General features: G+C 38.0%; 2 protein-coding genes across 4 annotated transcripts; one reads left to right on the top strand and one right to left on the bottom strand.

The window, feature by feature from the left end:
- The first annotated feature begins 357 nt into the window (after window positions 1–357).
- slc30a9 (solute carrier family 30 member 9) lies at window positions 358–10,727 on the top strand. Of its 3 annotated transcripts, none has more exons than XM_032554946.1 (18): window positions 359–487; window positions 917–1,032; window positions 2,132–2,329; window positions 2,434–2,481; window positions 2,580–2,679; window positions 2,868–2,960; window positions 3,110–3,192; window positions 3,683–3,741; window positions 4,643–4,710; window positions 5,525–5,683; window positions 6,194–6,329; window positions 6,422–6,461; window positions 6,551–6,622; window positions 6,860–6,967; window positions 7,096–7,261; window positions 8,084–8,213; window positions 9,233–9,346; window positions 9,446–10,727. In XM_032554946.1, the coding sequence occupies exons 2-18, from the start codon at window positions 933–935 to the stop codon at window positions 9,488–9,490; spliced, it is 1,719 nt and encodes a 572-aa protein (XP_032410837.1). In that variant the 5' UTR covers window positions 359–487; window positions 917–932; the 3' UTR covers window positions 9,491–10,727. The 3 variants fall into 3 exon arrangements, with proteins under 3 accessions (XP_032410839.1, XP_032410837.1, XP_032410838.1); XM_032554947.1 differs by having other exon boundaries at window positions 360–487; window positions 892–1,032; XM_032554948.1 differs by lacking the exons at window positions 9,233–9,346; window positions 9,446–10,727 and having other exon boundaries at window positions 358–487; window positions 7,096–7,273.
- Window positions 10,728–13,330: 2,603 nt separating this feature from the next.
- Window positions 13,331–19,337, bottom strand: grxcr1a (glutaredoxin and cysteine rich domain containing 1 a). The gene is made up of 4 exons (XM_032554953.1): window positions 18,801–19,337; window positions 16,231–16,470; window positions 16,086–16,151; window positions 13,331–14,495 (listed from the first exon to the last, which is right to left on the bottom strand). Exons 1-4 carry the CDS (start codon window positions 19,197–19,199, stop codon window positions 14,319–14,321), a joined length of 882 nt encoding a protein of 293 aa, XP_032410844.1. The 5' UTR covers window positions 19,200–19,337; the 3' UTR covers window positions 13,331–14,318.
- Window positions 19,338–19,539: the final 202 nt, after the last annotated feature.

Genomic DNA, 19,539 nt, shown 5'->3' with positions numbered 1-19,539 from the left:
AAAAGAATCAAATTTTAAGTGTGAAATTATGCTACTACAAAGAGAGTGGATTTTTTTTTAAAAAAAGCTTTTTGCATCGCATTTTAAAACTTTCTATACTAGGTAAGTATGATATTGTGACCTTTTAAGGGAACTACTGTATCTATGTTCTGTAAGTTTATAAAAAAAAAAATACTTATTTTAGATAATGAAAAAGGAGGTCATCTTCTTTTCTGATAGTCGTTTTCCTTTTCTTGTGATACGCAATATGTAAAGTTAACCTGTCTTTAAATTTAATGTCAAAAAACAGAAAAAAGAAACTTGACCTTCCACAGCGTAGTGCAAAATATCGCGACATCAGTCACTCGCGCGGGATCACTTCACTGAAATGTCATAGGTCACGTGATTCGATGTTTGTAGTTTTTTTTCCATCGTATGTCTGAAGCGGCGTTACGATCAATTTGTAAAATGGATTCATACTATGCAGAGCAAACTTCAACGTAAAAAGGTATTTCTTTTTCAAGACATTATTTTATAAACGCACCCGTTACTCAGTTGCTTCAATTTAGTCTGAAATTTAAATCTTAAAGAGCACCTGTTATTTCCAAGGCTAATGACGTTAGCTGATCAGGCTAGTTAGCTATGTAGCTCTTTTTCCACCGGGTTTGCTTAACGGAGCAGAACAGAGCTAGCCGACAAGCAGAAGCTGTACTTTTCTGTTAAATGAAAAATATTCAGTTTTACCATAACTGTCAGTTTCTTTTTAGCCACGCTAACGTTGCTAACTAATGACACTGTCTGAACCTGAGAGGATATTTCTCAACGTTAATCTGTTTGAAAGGTGGTTGGGTTAAGTTGGTAGGCTGGTAATGCTAACACTACTGTGACTCGGATATCTGTGAATTTACAAAGCACATTCCTGCTCTTCAACATCAAGCTCCCCTGCAGAGAGGATGTTCCCCAGCCTGGCCCACAGACCATGGCATGTCTTCTGCAGAGTGTCCCTGCAGCGCAGGTCCTCGCTGTCCCAGTGGTCTTATAGGTTTCTCCGAGGTGAGCTTCTGGATGGGTTGCCTGTTACCGTTATATCTACTTTAAATCCGTTTTTTACCTTCGTGAAAAAACAACTGGAGCCTAGCCAGACTTTTTATAATTATGTAAACCAACTAATTTCAGATCATTTATGTCACGTCTAGGAGACTTCACGATCACTCTTTCTACTTGCTTTAATTGTTGTCAGTTGATCTTGAATCAAGATTTATCCTCCCTAGCAACCAACAAGGCAACTAATCAGTTCTTTTGTGTTAACCTTTTTATTATTTCAGATTTTTTTTTCCATTCGCATTGTGCGTGTTTTTAATAAAATTCACTTTCCTTTCTTACAGGAAAGAGAAAATATAATTTTTAGACATTTGCTTTTGTTGTAGTACTCTATTAAGGGCAGAATGACAAACTGTAGTACATATGTTTGGACAATGTAATATATCACAGTTATGCAGTCATACTTGCACTTTGCATGCTGATAATACATGGAGTCTCTCTTCTCACCCGGCATGTTGTTGTGGCCAAAATACTTCCAGTGACAGTTGGGAGCATTGTTAACAAAGAGAGAAGTGACAAGAATATGGATATTATCACAACTGCATTGTTTTCCAAAATTGTAGTTATACTATTATAGATTTGTATTATTAATTTTGCTGCAATATAAAAAAGTGATTTTTTGTTTTTCAGTAAAAGCACTTCAATTCCTGTTTAAATGTGTTATTTACAGTTTTGTGTACATTCTTTAACATAAAACCCTGATATTTTTACAGAGAGTTGTCACAATGTTTAAAGCTTCTTGATAGATGTAGTTTGAGCCATATTACATGTTCAGGCCAGACTTTGTCTCAGCTCAACCTCTTATCCAAAACCTTCAGAAACTGCACCAAAAGCTTATTGTACTTCTTATGATGTCATTGATACAAATATACACAAAGCATAATGAGTGTTTACCTAAGTAGGCTTTTTAAACTACATATATATTGTAAAAGCTTGCTGTGGATATCTATACTTAATTGCCTGTTGTTGTTTTTTACTGTCATTGTATTTTTTTCATGAAAAGGAAACAGATCATTGCATATTATCTTTAATGAGCCACTGTGTTGCACAGGTTGGCAGATTGGAGGCACACACAGCTTATGGCTCAGCCTTCCTGACTCCCGTGTGGCCTCTTTGGGGCTTACATCGGTGCATTACTACTCTACCTCTGGTGATAGTAAAGATGGTCCTCCAAAATCAAAATCAACTGTTTCCCCTTCAGCAGAGAGAGTGGCGACTGGTGCTGCAAAAGTCCCCACAAATTTATCAGGTACATTTTTCCATATACAAACTGCTTAATTTTTTTATATCTGCCTGATTACTTGTTCAGTTTAAGCTTAATTATTATTTCTATTAATATCTTTACTTCCATAGATAAAGCACTTCAAGGACTGACGAAAGCTGAGGCAATTCAAGTCAAAGGTAAGAGGTGACATTTGTGTGTTCCTGTCAAATTTTGAATTAGCTGATTCAGATTGAAATCATTTTGTCATTTCATTTCTCTTTAACTTTGCACACAGTTCGAGCTGTCCTCAAAAAAAGGGAGTATGGAGCCAAGTACACTAAGAACAACTTTATCACTGCTGTCAGAGCGATGAATGAGTTCTGTCTCAAACCAAGGTGATTCCTTTGTCTTGTATATTTATAGAAATATTATGGAAAATGGGAAACTGTTCTATTTCTGTGTGCCATAACAATTGTACAAATTCCTTTGGTGTTAATAATTGAGCATGCTTTTGCAGTTCACTTGAACAGATTTCTGTTAGTCTGTTTCAAATTTTCTTGCCCTACTCTTTTTGTACTGGAAGTGATCTGGAGCAGCTCCGGAAGATCAGAAGGCGCAGCCCCCATGACGACACAGAGGCTTTCACTGTGTTTTTGCGGTCAGACGTGGAGGCCAAGTTAGTGCAAAATTCTTCTGTTGCGCCTCCAAAACATCCGCAGAGAATGATACCAAATCTCTTCAAACAAGTCATTTATTAAGCCAGCATTTACATGCATATTTCTCTTATGTTGGTTTATGATTATATTCTTTTTTTCTTGCTATCAGAGCACTAGATGTGTGGGGAAGCAATGAAGCTCTAGACCGAGAGAGGAATCTCAGGAAAGAAGTGGAGAGAGAGTACCAAGAGAGTAGGTTTAACATTTGTTTCTTTGTGAATAAATTAAAAGCACAAAGTTTTCTCTATTCATAGAGGCTGCATAAAAAATACTCAAAATATGTTTATTTTCTAATGTAGGTAGAAAAACAATTCGAAGTCACAACTGGAAATGTTTTAAATAACTTTTCAGATAGGATTTAAGCATTTGTTGGAATAGTGCTTAAATCTTTAGGTAAACTGCCGGAGCCATACCTGTCGTAGCCACACTAATAGTCACACAATTTACAGCAGCAAAATTGTCGAAAAAGCCAGAAATTATTATTATTATTTTTTTTTAAGTTCCCATATTAGGCTGCATGTTTGAAAAATTGGTAAAAATGTTGTTTTCTCAATTACATCATAAGTATTACTGACCAGATCATCTCTCGGCTGGTATAGTTATCTATTTCCTGTTTTGCTATGGGGTTGTAAAATAATTTTAATTTTGGCTTTTGTTTGATCCGTTGTCTGTTTATCTGCAGATATTTTTCGTAACCAGCAGCTGTTAAAGGAATACAAAGACTTTTGGGGAAACACTAAGGTAAGAGCTTTTTTCCCACTTTTTTGGGGGTATTTTGTTGTGAATTTCCTGATTTCATTCCCTATCTCATCATCTAAATACTCCAGCCATCCATCTGTGTTTCCATTTGTTTTGTTTGTTTGTCTCGACTATTAATTTATCCATGTGTCAATTTGTTTTTCTTTATATCCTTTAATCCTTTTTTGTTTATTTTTAATCCATCTATCAGTTGTTTATCTGTCATTTGTTTATCACTTTGTTCATTTGTCATCATATGTTCATCCATTCATCTCTCCCTTTGTTTTTCCATCCATTTGTTTCTCCATCGTGTGTTATATTTTGTATTTAAAGCCTGGCTTCTGTAGAAAACCTGCTGTAAATTCACATTAAACTGTTGTGTTTCTACATTAAAAATGAACCAATGGATTGACACCTTTGAAATGTTGCAATGTGACACTGTACTGTTATTAGTAGCTATATTAATATTGATATGGTAATGTATAGCATTAACATTCAGTAACATTTGTGCCACTGTACCATAGTTAATTACTCCTAGTTGTGTTTGAGTGACCTTTGTCCCCATAATTGAGGTCACTGCATCTTTTACACATAGTGACATTCATGTTGACCCCTGTCTTTGCTGTATGGTGCTGATGTTATTTCAGTGACTGCGCTGCACCTGGCTGGTATGTGGTGGTATATTCTACACTCTGCTGGTTTGTTTGGCCAGAGGAGCCATCTAACCTGCTGCCCTTTGAGAGAACAATAGAGACAAAATGACAAAATACTATTTAAAATGTGTAATATTGTTATTATTGTTGTTATTATAATAGGCATTCTGATTGCTAAAAATAACTATCAGGTATGTCGAGATCATCCCTTGAAAGCCATTTGTATTTTTATTATTTTTCTCTTTCTTAAGCCCCGATCCGGCAAGAGGGCGACATTTCTGCAAGGTCCAGGGAAGGTGGTAATGGTGGCCATCTGCATGTAAGTTTTTTCTTTTTGTTGTTTTGTCTTATTTCTATTGTCCTACCAGATTGCCTTGTTTCTGAATTTTGTATGGTTTTTATAGAACATTTGTCTCATATTTACTGAATTGTCTGAGCTGCAGCACACATAGTGGCAGGTGCTGAATTACAATCTGCATTCAGAATCCTTAGAAAGCATTATGGTAGAATATGGGTGCAGAAGTCTGATGTAAACAAATGTTTTAAAATGATGCATAAAAAGCCTACCTGTTGTGCTGAAAGTCTCCGGACATTATTGGGGATTCCTAAAAATATCTATATCCCAAAGTTGCGCTAAGCTTTTATTTTTCTCCTCCCATAATCACAGACACATTTTTTGAGTATTTTACTAATTCAAGTCATATATATAATGTAAATTATAATGAGTCCTTTGTTGTGACATTTTTTATGTTGAAGCCCAGACTTTTTGAAAACTTTGTATATAGAATTTAATATTTGTGAAGTGGAAGGGAATGTATGTATTCCTGTTTAATAAGAACAATACATCTGGTTGTTTTTAAACGTGTGGGAGCTTGGAAACTTGCCGTCACATGAGCTTCTGCTGCCTATTAGATTAGTGAGATTGTGTTAGAGGACATGTGGAGTCACATGAAGCCGGACAACGCACGAGACCTAAAGATTTAATCAGTAAATTCATCAGAGGTCCAGTGATGTGTCAGATTGGTTTCCAAAGCATTCTTCTAAAAAACATGTACATATACAGTATGTCATTTAGCAAAATATATGTAAAACTTGAGTGTTTGGCTTCATGAATCTCTATTTTATGTCCTCAGCAATGGCTTGAACTTCTTCTTTAAGCTTCTGGCCTGGGTCTACACCGGATCAGCCAGTATGTTCTCCGAGGCCATCCACTCTCTGGCCGACACCTGCAACCAGGCTCTGCTCGCCCTGGGAATCAGTCAGTCTGTCCGAAACCCAGACGCCATTCACCCGTAAGCAGTACACCTCTCTGAAAACAAACTCAAAAACGTGGTTCCTTATCTGCCATTAAAGAATTTTAAGTTACCATGTTAGTAAAGAACAAATGTTTTGTAGGAGTTTTATTCCTTGAAACACTAAGCATGCTCTGTCTGCACGCTAGAAAAGATATGCTATTTGAATATTTTCTGAATGAGTGACAGTGAAAAAAAAACTTTCACAAGGAGTTAGGGATATTGGACTTTCTGATGAAAATTTGAGCATGTACCTAAAATGCATTATAAACATTACGGATGAGTTTTATTAGACCTTCGCTCAACTTTTGAATGCAACTGTCCAGCTGCTCGGTGTGTCAGGACTTATTGCAGATCATTAATCTTCAAAATTTATTGGGTCTGGAAATGTGTTGAATTTTGAAATGAGTGATCTGTATGAACTTTGCTTTACGGTCTGTATGTACAGACAGACCTGGTGTTTGTAACTGAGTAGACATTGCTAGTCTAAGTCTCGACTCCATGTTTCAGGTACGGCTTTTCAAACATGCGCTACATCGCCTCCCTCATCAGTGGCGTGGGTATTTTTATGATGGGAGCAGGTCTCTCTTGGTACCATGGCATTATGGGATTACTACACCCAGAACCAATTGAGTCTTTGCTCTGGGTGAGTGTCTGCTCTGAATACTAATATTAACTTAACTCTGTAAAGTCAGAATTTATAGACTAAAGAAAGCGTTTCACATATTAATTTTACAGGCTTACTGTATTTTAGCGGGCTCTCTGGTGTCTGAAGGAGGTTGGTTGTTTTGATAAAATATAAGATTTTATTATTTTTAGCTGAAGTTTTGCAGTTTGAATTGAAACGTGTTTGTTTTTCTTTTTCAGCCACCTTATTAGTTGCAATTAATGAGATAAAGAAGAGTGCCCACAAGCATGGGGTGTCTTTTTATGAATATGGTATGCACATTTTGCATTTAATCATGTGACTAAGAGTTTGTTGTTGTGATTTCTGGTCAGTACACACAGAAAATACAGCCAACTATCTTTGTGAAAAAAAGCAAGTTTCTGTCAGATTCCCACAATTTTCTAAATCTCTGTGTTACCAAAAGCTTTTATTGGTAAAAACATGATGTTAATTATGAGCTGCTGTGTAAAACCATGTTTTATAAAAATCCTTATGTGTCCTGTGTAAAGTCATGCAGAGTCGAGACCCCAGCACCAACGTGGTGCTGTTGGAAGATGCTGCTGCCGTGTTGGGGGTCATCATCGCTTCTGGCTGTATGGGACTTACCTCACTCACAGGTGAACACAAATACACTATCTCCCAAATTGCGATTTTCATATCGGATATAAAACATCCCCAGCCATTTGGTCATTGTTTGAATTCCTGTTGTTCAAAAAACTTCAGTATGGAACTGTCCCTGTCCCAGGTAACCCGTACTATGACAGTCTGGGCTCTCTCGGCGTGGGAACGTTGTTGGGCACCGTCTCGGCGTTCCTGATCTACACCAACACTGAGGCCCTGCTGGGCCGCTCCATACAGCCGGAGCAAGTCCAGAAGCTCACAGAGTTCCTGGAGAACGACCCGGCTGTGAGGTAAGAGCAGAGGTGGGTAGAGTACCCAAAAAGTCATTCTGAAGTAAGAGTCACACGACTTCAACATATTTTTACTCAAGTAGAAGTAAAAAGCAGTCATCCAAGAAGTTAGTCAAGTAGAACGGTATTCTATAAAAAGGTTTCTCAAGTGTTGGAAAAACTAATCATAACATTTGATTTGATTTAAATTTTATAATGACATCAACAAAGCAAATGTAACTATCTACTACCCACCTCTGGTCAAAGACATCAAACTGTGGTGTTTAATGAGGCTTCAAATAAACCACTCTGTTTAGAGGAGTGGACATAAAATGCACCTTCTGCTCAACTTTATAGAATCTCAGTCACACAGTTTATTACTTTTCTCACACGAACCTTAAACCTGCTACCAACTAGAGTTTTATATTTATGTATGAAATTTGCAAAAGTTTCTTTCAGTTTGATTATTAGATTACTTAATAAAAATCACCAAAGGCAAATCTTTTTGGCCTAAAAAGTAATAAGAAATAACCTCAGATATTTCTAGCCAGGTATTCGCTGTATGGTGATGGTTCAGTGAACTGAACTCAAAGAAGTCTTTTGCACTTACGCTTCATCACATTAGCTGAATATGTGCAGCATTGCCAGACTTATTGGGAGGCTTCTGTACAACGCCTGTGCCTCAGTTTGTTTGTTGCTTGTCTTTGCTATATGATTCAACCCTTGTAGCCCTTTCCTTTAGGAAGTAAAGGTTATCAGATATTTTTCTGCATGTGATTGTGATTTGCGTGGCAGAAATCCTGCATGTACTGAAGTTTTACAGCCGTATTTTTTTGCACACAGAGCCATCCATGATGTGAAGGCCACAGATATGGGACTGAGTAAAGTGCGCTTCAAGGCTGAAGTTGACTTCGATGGCCGAGTGGTGACACGGTCTTATCTGGAGAAACAAGACATTGACCAAATCCTTAACGTAAGCTTGCTCTTTCTATTTTCAGTGGATAACTTTGTTGTTATTAAAAAGATCATGCTCTTTTATATTTTTTCATTTCATGTTTGACACAGCTTTTGATGGTCCTTTTTTCTGTCAGTAGATAGCTAAACATGTTTGGTAAACATTTTATGGTGGTTTTTGTCTCCGGCCAGTGGTTGACCAATTGGCTTAACTTGCCAGAATAACTGAGATGTCCATTTTAATAAGTCAAGTTAAGAAGTGTTTGTATTCAGATGACAATATCTGAATTTATCGTAAGAAAAATTAGAGGGAAGCTCTTATAAATTTTCAAACAAAAAAGCCTGAGTACCGTAATCAGAATGTCAGATGAGACTGAGGGGGAAAAAAAACAAAACAAAAATAGACTTCAGTTCAGTCATGAGTTTGAAAGAAGAATCTGTTCCTATAAGACTCAACATAAAAACTAACAATGACTTTAGAACGGCTTGTATTTAACTGCAACTTTTATTTGAGTTTTTCAGTTTTTAATTCTGATTTGTTTAGACATTATGCTCATGTACAAACCTTAATGCAATTTAAAATGAAATGAAATAAAATTAGTTTGGAGGAAAGCTTTTAACACTTTTGTGAAATAAAAAACAACAAAAATTCAACAACTTTATTGATTTTAAATAACATTGAGGAGGAGATAGGTTATTGGCAATATAATCAATTAGGTCCTGGCAGCCCTGGTGCCGGTGACCAGTTTAAGGGATGCTCACATTTTAGGCGGCCATTACTCTTGATAATAGGGGAAAAAGCCTTAGTTAACTGTCAATCTTCGTTACCAAGCAAAGATCTGTGATTTTCACTCAACCGCCACTTGTCTACCATCGTCCTTCATCTGTCCTAACTAGACAGAAGTCTCTGCAAAGATCTGGAAATCTTCAATCTACCTCAAGACTGCCTGATGCCACAATGTTTGCATTGTTTACTGCAGACATCAGGGTGTGAAATGGATTGCTCAGCCGTGGCATTTTTTTATTCTGTCTCTCCAGGACATTCAGCAGGTGAAAACACCTGAAGAGTTGGAGAACTTCATGCTGAAACATGGCGAGAACATCATTGACACTTTAGGGGCTGAGGTGGATCGCCTGGAGAAGGAGCTGAAGGTAGTGAGAGAGGAAGTTGTTGAAATTGTTTTTTGTTGATGTGTGCATTAGAAAATATATCACGGGTAGATTTGTCACTGTCTTTATTGTCTTTTGCAGCAACGTAACCCAGAGGTTCGCCACGTAGACTTGGAGATACTATAGTGACTGCTGGAGAAACGTCCCGCTGCACAAAGAACTTTAGCAGAAGGAATAGAGAAAGCCAAGCCCACCTCCCACTCTGACCATCTCCACCACAGATAAACCTGAAGTCTTACACCTGTTCACTCCCCAGGGCATAAACACAGCATGTTTGAACAGTAACTGCTGGAGATGCTCAGTTCGTCAGCAGAGAGCAAGACTGTCAAACATCTTATTGAATCTAAACAGAAGTCCTTCCAACAAGCCACTGTTTGCTTTGGCTTACATTCCTCTGTGTTTGTGTCTGGATTTTAACAAGGTCAAAACTCGAAACAGGACCAGTGTCAATTACTACTATTGTGCGTTAATCTTGCGTGTGAACCACAGTGATAGTGTTTCCTTCACAAGCGCAAAGGAAACTCGAGCTCTACGTATTTAAACAGAAAATATTTAAAGGCTAGTCAATGTTTTTTTTCTTTTAATTTGAAGCCTTTTTGAAAATGGCTCATTAACCTGTTGCAGGTTAATGAGAATGACAAGAAAATTTAATGCTTGAAGAAAAAAAATCTGATTAAATGGGCGTAAAGTTTCTCATTTGATTTCTAGAGGGAGTGAAAAATGAACCAGAAAGACCAAAAAAGTTTGCAGTAATTTATCATCTTTGTGATATTTTATTGAAAAAAGAAGACGGGTAGAGATGAAAATGTAAAGATTACAGTTTGATCCCCAGAAATTATTACATAGGTTTCCTTTTTGTTTTAAACTGATCAGCAGGTGAATGTATTGCTTCAAAGATGAAACCCTAAGAGGGGGTGGAATTATTTTGTCCCTTTCTTGTCTTTTTCAACAAAAAGCACAAAAACGCTTCATCTTTTCCAGATTTCATCAAAAGCAAACCTCCCAACAGGTTTCCTGACAACAGTTCATTTCTGTTTCTACAGTGAATTATCGAAAAATCAATCCCCATTTTAGTATTTCTGCTGATTATTCTTAAAAAAGAAAACAATTCAGCATAAATGCGCATTTTGTTTTTCTTTTTTAAATTCTTTGTCAGCACACAGTTGCACCTGCAGCTCAGAAACACCTGCCACAAGCTTCTTCTCTGCTTCAGGAGGTGGGCCGTTCATGTAGATGTGGTCGTATGGCTCTGTTCATGGACGATGGGTTTATATATATTTTTTTGAAGGTGTCAATAGTTAGATATTTTACTGATATTGCCACTGCTGAAGGACTTAGAATAAATTTGAAATAATTTATTGAATCATGGTGTTTTATTCTGTTACTATTGGTAACATTTCTCATGCAAGTTGTGTGATTAATCAGCACTTACATAGGGGACCCATTTGTGCATTGATTGTCCACAGGATAGCATATTTACCTTATGTAAACTGCTAACTTGATTCAAGAAATCTAAGGGAATACAATGGGATGTATGTGACCGGAATGACAGGGCAATTTACTATTTATATCTATAAAGATTTTGTACGACTGAGATGGCTGATATGAATTAAATGTAATGAACCCAAATGGGTCTTCAGGTACACCAAGTCCCCTACCGATGCACATGTTGACTGGTTCTACCTGTGTAAGTCATTGTCAGCTTTTTAATGTCATTTTGAACTTTGAACCAAACTGTGGTTGAATCTTGTAAGTTGGGCCCTTTTTAATCGCCGATAATTTGATTCAAAACAACTTTGGGTACAAGGAGGGACCCATATGGACCCTAGATTGATTGTGTAGTTTGAAGTTGTTACGTTGTTTACATAGTACTTAACTGGGTTTTTTGATATAAATTATATTAAACCCAAAAGTGAAACCCATAAAAGAAATCCATCATCTGCCCAGGACCATTTAGTGCTTATTAAACCAGAGCAAAATTAATTTGGGGCCCACATATAGGTTTTAGCTGAGTAAAAATGTGCAAGACAGTCATTTGCTTCATGTGTGAGTCTTTTGGGACTTTGAAACAAAAAAAGAAAACTGTGATCATGACATTGTCACCACAGGTTGGATGTAGATGGCATCTAGGGCCCATGTGGGCCCACTCTGAAGGGAACCGATACAGGCAGTTAAGATGTGGCTCTAATGCAACCTGTGGAGAACATCACATAATATGCAAGAATTTATTAAAGTCCACAAATGCTTGCACAATATATTAAATATGAGTTTTCTCACGCTCCATGGTTCTGGGTTCACAGCGGGTTTTCTGTAATCGGTTTTACTCAATTCAACCCATATCAGCAATACAAACACAAAACGCAACACCTTTTTGGCCAGGTAAGTTGACACTCAGGTTTTTTTTTGTTTGTTTGGTTATTTTTTAAGCACTCAGTTTTTACCAATATGGGTTGTATTTATGGGACCCTGTCGAGAAGTCCAGGCTTATTTTGTGCCTAAAGTCTCTGAGAAAAGGGACTCTTAAATTCATGTTAAATCTGTACCTGCAGACTATCAATAATATTTTTGGTTGTTTGTGTGACATTGTCCTCTGCAGATGTTTACATCTTGGGGCCCTTTAAGTCACATTTCTAGCCTCTCTTTTAGCAGATCGGGGGCCTGCTTCCTGTTTGAACCCCAGATGGTTGACTGGAATGTAAAGCCATTAGATGGTGCAGTTGTGGGGATGAGAGAGGGGGGCACTAGCCTGTACGCTGACGTCAATAAAAACAGTCATTTCCAACCAGTGTGCGCATTGACCGACCATTCAAAAACATTACGCACAGCACCGCGGCCGGACCACGCTCGATTACTCGACTGAAATAACCTTTTTTTTCGCACATCCTTGGAGAGGGGACGCAGTGCGGACGATCCCACCATTGCAGGTTTTTAACCACTGAATGTTGTGTGAACATTTCTGGGTGTTGCGCGTATCATCAGTGTCATGTCTCGTCTTCCCATTCCCAGGTCAGCTCCGCCACTGCCCATCTCGTTTCCGTTCATATCGCCCCATCTTCACACAATACATGCTCATTGAGAGAAATTTAAAAAAAAAAATAGCAACCGGATCACCAGGTTCATCATATATTAGACGAGTGTCGAGACGCGTCTGCTGATCGCCTCATATATCATCCCACCTCCGGCAACTGAGCGCTAACAATGAAGCTTTTATCATTCCTTATAAATACATTTTATTTTAGGCTTTTAGAAGTGTGATAGGGGGTGAAAATCCTCGATGCATCTTCCATTTGTGTTTCAACCCCCTCTCCTGTCTTTTCATCTCAATCACCCCACAGATGGGGGCGCACTGAATCTACACAGTTGGAGCCTCAGATTTTCTCCATCACGTCAAGCCTGTGATCACAAAGCCCAGAATCTCATAACCCCTAACAAAACTAAAGCTGTGAGCTTTTTGTAATTATCTTTTATTGTCAATGAAGAGAACCAGCCTTCAGTAATTAAACTGTTCTAATGATGGTCGCTTATTTGGGTTGAATCGCAGGTGGAAGAGGAGCATCTTGAAGGAGAATCATTTTTGCTGATCACCATCACCCTGCTCTACGCTTTTAGCCTCTTTACGGTGCTGCCTTGTCTAATAATGTTCAAGCAGCATTGTACAGGGCTATGACAGCATAGAGAGCTGATCTGCGCTTCCTCAATAGACCCAACATTTGCTGCCAACCAGAGCCGGCCAGGAGCAGAAGCGAAATCAGCCGCTGCTGCCCCTAAAACCGTTTTACTTGTAATACAGATGATAAGAATCAGTTTATTTGTAAAAACGTGAGTCTGCTTGAAATTCAGGCGATAGTTGTCCCTTTGTAAATGAAGTATCTTAATGTCTGTAAACCTTCTTTGATGACCAAAACTGTATTTTTTTTCCCCCCCTGCATTCTTCACAAAGTCCACAGTGTGAAAATGTGGGCTTTGTGTTTCTCTTAGTTTTGGGACAGATTGTCTTTTATGCATGATATGTTCAGTAAAAATATAAAACAGTTAATAAAATTAAACATAATGCATTTAAATTTTATTTATTTATTTTTGCTTGTCATTCATTCTTCCCGCATCTTCAAATAATACCTGGATCAAGAATTCAGGTCAAGAGAGTAGAGCTACAGTCATTCACAAAGACACAAGATCTTGCAAGGCCTGAAAAAACAAGTTAGAGAAAATATATTTTTAAAAGTATTCTTATTTTTGGCATTTAAAATACACAAACATTGAGCCTAAACATTATTAGAATGATTTTAGACTAAATTAAGTTTCTTTTGTGTGTGATAAATCAAGACTAAATTCATACTGGGATTTGTATGAAATATGAGCTTCATATTTTAATTGAATTGCCCAAGTGTGTCCAAGCACAACTTGGGCAACAGAGATTATATCAACAAAATCTAGGGCTCATATATTGTTTTTGATGGTTAAGCATTGCATTGACAAGTAGCTTTTTGAAGGGTTTTTAATGTTACTGTTTGAATTAATTTCTGTGCTTCCCTGTGAGCAAAGTTCCAGTTTGCTGCCTTCGACTGTCTGAAAATTGAGCCCTTGACTTTCACTGTTTGTCCCGAGTGCCTGTTATTCAACCATGTCTGATATAGGATTAGTGACAAGAGATTTGTTAATTACGACGCCTCCTGACTAACAAGCTTATGTTTCCCAGAGGGCAAACTAGTTCACAACCCTTCAGTGGATGTTTTTTTTTTTTTTTTTTTACAAATCAAATATGCTTCAGGGAAATCCAACTGACACGGAGACAATCGGAAAATTTGCAGATTTTATTAGAAATCCCAGTTTTCACAATAATAATGGCCATGGAGAAAGAATCCTGCTGTGTTGTGTTTTACTGGCCGTGTTGCTGTCCATTTCCTGTTTTTTGTCCTGAAGTGGGATGTTTGGTCCAGGCATCACACCGTCTTCACTAGGTGCAGCTAGCACAGGGCTGCAGGCCGTTCTCGTTGCAGGAAGTGCACTTTAGGGCTTTGAAGGAGTCCGTAAAGCAGTTGCGGAACACGGACATCTTGCTGCCATGGCACATTGAGCACGGGATGAAGGCGAAGCCTCCGCAGGTCTGGCACGTCTGGGGATGCTGAACCCTCTGAGAGACGGAGAAAATGTCGTTTTAGTTTCTGGATAAAGGCTTCAAATGCCAACAGTGCCTATGTTCCATGTGCAAATAAAGTCCGGATTTTAAAAAAAAAATGGAACAACTTTTTAACAAGATGTAAGCAGACCTGTGAAAAAATTCTTTAAAATTATCATGTTACTATTTCAAAGGCAGACTTTACATATCCTTTTGCAGGCCACAGTGATTTCTTTCCATGCTCATTGTTTATAAATACAGGCAGATTTTTCAAACTGGACTATCAAATTGTTTGGCTTTCATTTTTAGTTGTTCAAAAGTATTCACACTGTAATTCTTTTCACATTTTGTTACATCACATACTCTAACTTCAAAGAGTACTTTATTGGGATTTCATTTGATAGAACAAGACAAAGGTTGAAGGGAAAAGGTGGGGCATGTTCTCATTGCCCGTTTGTAATTTGTTTTTCATTTGAATTGAACAAATAAATTTTTCTTTTAACAGAGGAGTGTAGACTTTTCTATCCACTCAATGTGGTCACAAAGCTAGCACTTTGCATTGCTTTGAACATACTGTCCCCACTGTAAATAAAGGTAGTGGCTGTATCATCCTGTGGGGAATGATTTTCTTTAACAGGCACAGGTAATCAAAATACACTCAGAAGATGGAATACAAAATTCTGCATTCTTCAGAGTATTTTTTTTTAAATTGAAAACGAAGTATCCCTTTCCTTTATTTCACGATTATGAACCACTTAAGTTTATCAGACACGTAAATGTGACGAAATGAGAAAAGTTGAAAGGAGTTTATTATTTTCAAGGCCTTCAAGTAATTTTTTTTTATATCTCTTCTTAGTTTAACATTTAAAAGTCAGAGTACACTGTGATCCTCTCCTCATCCACTACTCAGAAAATCAGTGCATTTCCCAAAATGCCAGTCTCCTATAGTTTCGCAGAATTAACATTCAAAATAGTTTGGCGTTCATGCTTGTAAACACACAATCACCAATGTTTTTGGACAGTTTCAGGCTAATTTTTGCATGCATGACCTTTCAGGGCGGCACCCTTCTAATTGCCCTCAGGGGCTTAAAAAAAACTATGACTTAAATGTCATTGTAGTTTTGGATCTTGTTTTGGTTTCTTTTTGGAGGGAATCTGAATTCAAAATTAAAGCAAAGGATGAGAAAGGCCAACCACAGCTGAGGGGGAAGCTGAAATATTTATTTTTAGGGATTATAGTTGAGACTATGGAGCCAATTGCATTGTGTAAAATCAAGAATATAACGGCCCCTGTATTACAGATGCCTGGATATTGATGTGCATGAAATTTTTAGCTCCTTTCCACATGCTTTATTGATGACACAGTGAGTAAGAGGAGCTGATTGTTCCTGTTTGCACTCAATTCACCTCAGTGCTTTGGGACATGAAAAATTTGCTGGTATAATGATTATGCCAATAAATCTCAAAGCAAACAACTGAATTATTTATTGTTTGTCTGCATCAAACTGAAGCGGGGGGAAACACACTTCTGGCTAGTTCATCTATTTGACCACAATCTATAATTAATCATATAATTTTCAAATCTGGCTGAAGGGGAAACCTAACCTCGATTTTTGTCAGTAGATCTTGCAGCTCTCCTGATTCGTTCATGCCAAGTATTTTCTCAGCACCCTGCAAAACAAGTTCCAAACCATCAGAAGTGCATGAAATCGACGCCTGGAGCTGCTATGAAGCAATGTGCAGGACCGACCCCAAAGTAGTGTCCGTCAATGAACACGACTGGCAGGGAGGGGGCTTCACCGACACGTCTGCACCGCTCCTCCAAAACTTTCCCGTACTCGTTGTCCAAGGCGATGTTCTTCTCCACAAACTTCACCCTGTGGTTTTGGAAGATCTTCCTGACCAGCTCGCAGCGCTCAAAAGTGGTCCTCACCACACGGAAACTTGTGGTGTAGATCACTATGCGTCCAAACTCGAGTGGTAAATGCACCTGAGAAAAGTCAAAATTCAAAGGTGAGAATGTTACATCATGAGTAAAGTTGAAACTTTGCTTCTTGGCTGCACTGCATTGCGGATTGTGTTACTGTTGTCCTTCTTCCTTCCCCCCGGCTAATTAAAATACAAGTAAAAATGTGCTATGTCAGAAATAAAATGCTTCCTTTGCTGTCCTGAATCTAGTCATGATTGCTGCTTTAGGTTATTTAGAATTGATGAAATTATTTATATTTGCCTGAAGAGTGAACAATATGCTTTTTTTGGAGAATTGTTTTTAAGCTTATTTAAACTCAGGACTCCATCGCTGTGTCTCAAATACATGTATAAGTTGTGAATTAACCTATCAGAGGCTTATAAAGCTATGACGTCATCGTCTGGCTTTATCAATTTGTTAAAAGGTATAATGACCTTCATATGAATAAGTTTTTGAATTTAAAATAAGTACATAAAAAATGTTCTAAAAAAAATCTCTCACTCGCTCTGTCACAGTATAAATGCACCTCATTCCAACACAGCAGCATGTCAAATCCGTACACCTTCACCTCCACTGTCACCTTCATTAAATTCTACTCCTGCAGCAGAAGGAAGTCCAGGTTTGCCTAATTTACATAGAAAAACTCCCTCAACTCCTGTCAAAGATCTTTAGAGTTCATCCCCTTTTCTCCTTGTCAGCAGAGGAGGTAAATAACTTCTCACTGGATCTCAAGAAACTTGTATTCTGTTACTTTTTGATCTTGATTTCAAAAAATTAAATACAATATTTAATTTCATCCCCAAAGAAAACTTAAGTGATAGTGTAGTTCTTTCCCTCCTTAGCCCAGTAAAACACTTCTGACATTATGTTTGGTTAAAACTGCAGGATATAACTTGCATTTTAAAAAATATATGTTTTTGACATATTGGTTAAAATTATCATTATGTGGTGATAAGACATAATCTGTGGGGAAAAAATAGGCAAAAACTGACCTGTATGTGCCCTCAAAAACATTTACAAGTCAGTTTAACAAAGTTAATTGAATCCCATTATCCCTGTTTTAAGGTCCTTGGCTATGATTTGGCCCAAATGAATTGATTTTCTAACTGGATTTATGATAATTACATATCTACCATCTTTTTAGGATGGGGTTTCCCCCCTTTTTGTAAATATGTGTTTGAAGTAAATCATTTGCATTGGGTGCTTCGGACTTAGCTGAAGAGTTTCATAACCCTGAATAACTTTTACATTCATATGACATCATCCATTTAGTAAGCACACAGGCTCAGTGTTGCATTGGAGTGACACGCAGCAGACGGTGCTGTGATACTAGAAAGCAGTGCTGAATTCATTAACTTGATTAGTTTCTCCTGAAACACTTAATGAAATGGATCATTAATCTTTAATTGTTGTATGAGCTCATCTTCGCTTGGGAGCGTTTATTCTGGTTCCGCTCAAAAAGCGCTTTTTAAAAGTATTTATACAGCTACAACTGCAAATTTGTCACTTTACAACCACAAACATCAATACTTTTATTGGAATTTCTTGTGACAGATAAACAGAGTTACCTGTATTATGACAAACAACAAAATTTAACTAATTTTTGTATTAAACATGACTAAGTCAAAGTTTTTGTAAAACTACCATCAGTTGCTAAAACTTATGCCCACTCTTTATTGTAACAAAGCTCAAATCAGAGAGACTTCATGAAGACCATCTGTTTACAGCATCTTTTAGGTTTAACTATATATTCTAAATCGGACTTGATCAGGCCACTCTAACATATTATTATTTTTGTTGTTTTGATTTCATCGCAGCTTTCATTGCCCTATCCAAACGTGAACCTCCACCTGGATCTCAAACATTTTTCAACCTCTACTACAATTTCTTCCAAGCTTGAAAATCCTCCCCACAGCATCATGGTGCCTCCACTATGTTTCACCATGGGGATGGTGTGTTCAGGGTGATGCCCTGTGCCAGTTTTTCAATACACATAGAATTTCTCCAGTACAAAGGTTAAAAGGTCAATCTTTCTCTCACCTGATCAGCACTTTTATTTAGGAGCATCAGAGTAATAGGGGCCGACTATATTGGTTTGCCCACCATTTTTTATTCCTGAAAAAGTTTGAAAGGCACTAAAAGTCACTAAACCTCAACTGTGCATTACTTTCTGTTACTACTACTGTTAGTCCATTATAAAAATAAATGAAATATCATTAATTTTTGAGGTTGTAATTTAGCAACATTTGAATGTTTTTTCCAAGGTACTGCAGCTTCTATATGGAACTCAGAAAGAAAATAGTCTTAAGACCACTAAAGCAATAATGTGATTATGACCAACCGGTACTTACACCGTCAGGAAGATTCTCAAAGAGCGCCTGACCTGCGCTGACTTTGTGTTTGACCCCTCGAACTGTCCCGTTTTTGCTGAGAATGTTGACCCTCTTGGTGGTGAACATCCAGTCCTTGGTGGCTCCGGCATACATGAGCAGCTCATCAGGCTCACTCTCGCTGTCGTCCAACTCCGAGCCCAGGAATGCGTACAGGTTTCCCTGAACGTCTCCAGCTGTAGAAGGGGTGCTGGCCCGCTCGGCATCTGAGCTGCTGGTGCAATCAGAATCCAGGGAGTCTGAGGGCCCCTCATCTTTGAACATCTCCTTCAGGACCCGGCCACTGTTCCCCGAAGCCACACGGAACCTCACCCGCTTCTGTGGCTTCTCCGGTCCTGCCGTCACTACTGTCCCCTCCATTGCAACCTCTCTGCCACGTTACATGGTCCAGCACACTGCAGTTCAGGTCCTTCCCTCTCATTCGGAGGTAAACATTCAGCCCAGACACGGTATTTTGTTTGCCATGGATTAATACCACGTTTAATCCTCGCTGTGTGAAGGGATCTAAACACGACTGGGAGCCAGTAAGCTGCCTTGCAGTCACATTGACTCAGCCAGTAAATAATATATGCATTCCTACCATGGTAACCCAGCAGGTTTATCTCAAGTAAAGTGATAGTGTTCGTTGAATTATTTATCACAGTTTACAGAGTTTTCACTGAAGCTTTGAACGAAACTATATGTTCTTAAATCAATAGAA

Source organism: Xiphophorus hellerii, chromosome 23 (assembly GCF_003331165.1).
Source record: "Xiphophorus hellerii strain 12219 chromosome 23, Xiphophorus_hellerii-4.1, whole genome shotgun sequence".
Classification (NCBI taxonomy): Eukaryota; Metazoa; Chordata; class Actinopteri; order Cyprinodontiformes; family Poeciliidae; genus Xiphophorus; species Xiphophorus hellerii.
Note: the sequence above shows the minus strand (reverse complement) of the source record. Positions and strands in the feature narration are given on the sequence as shown.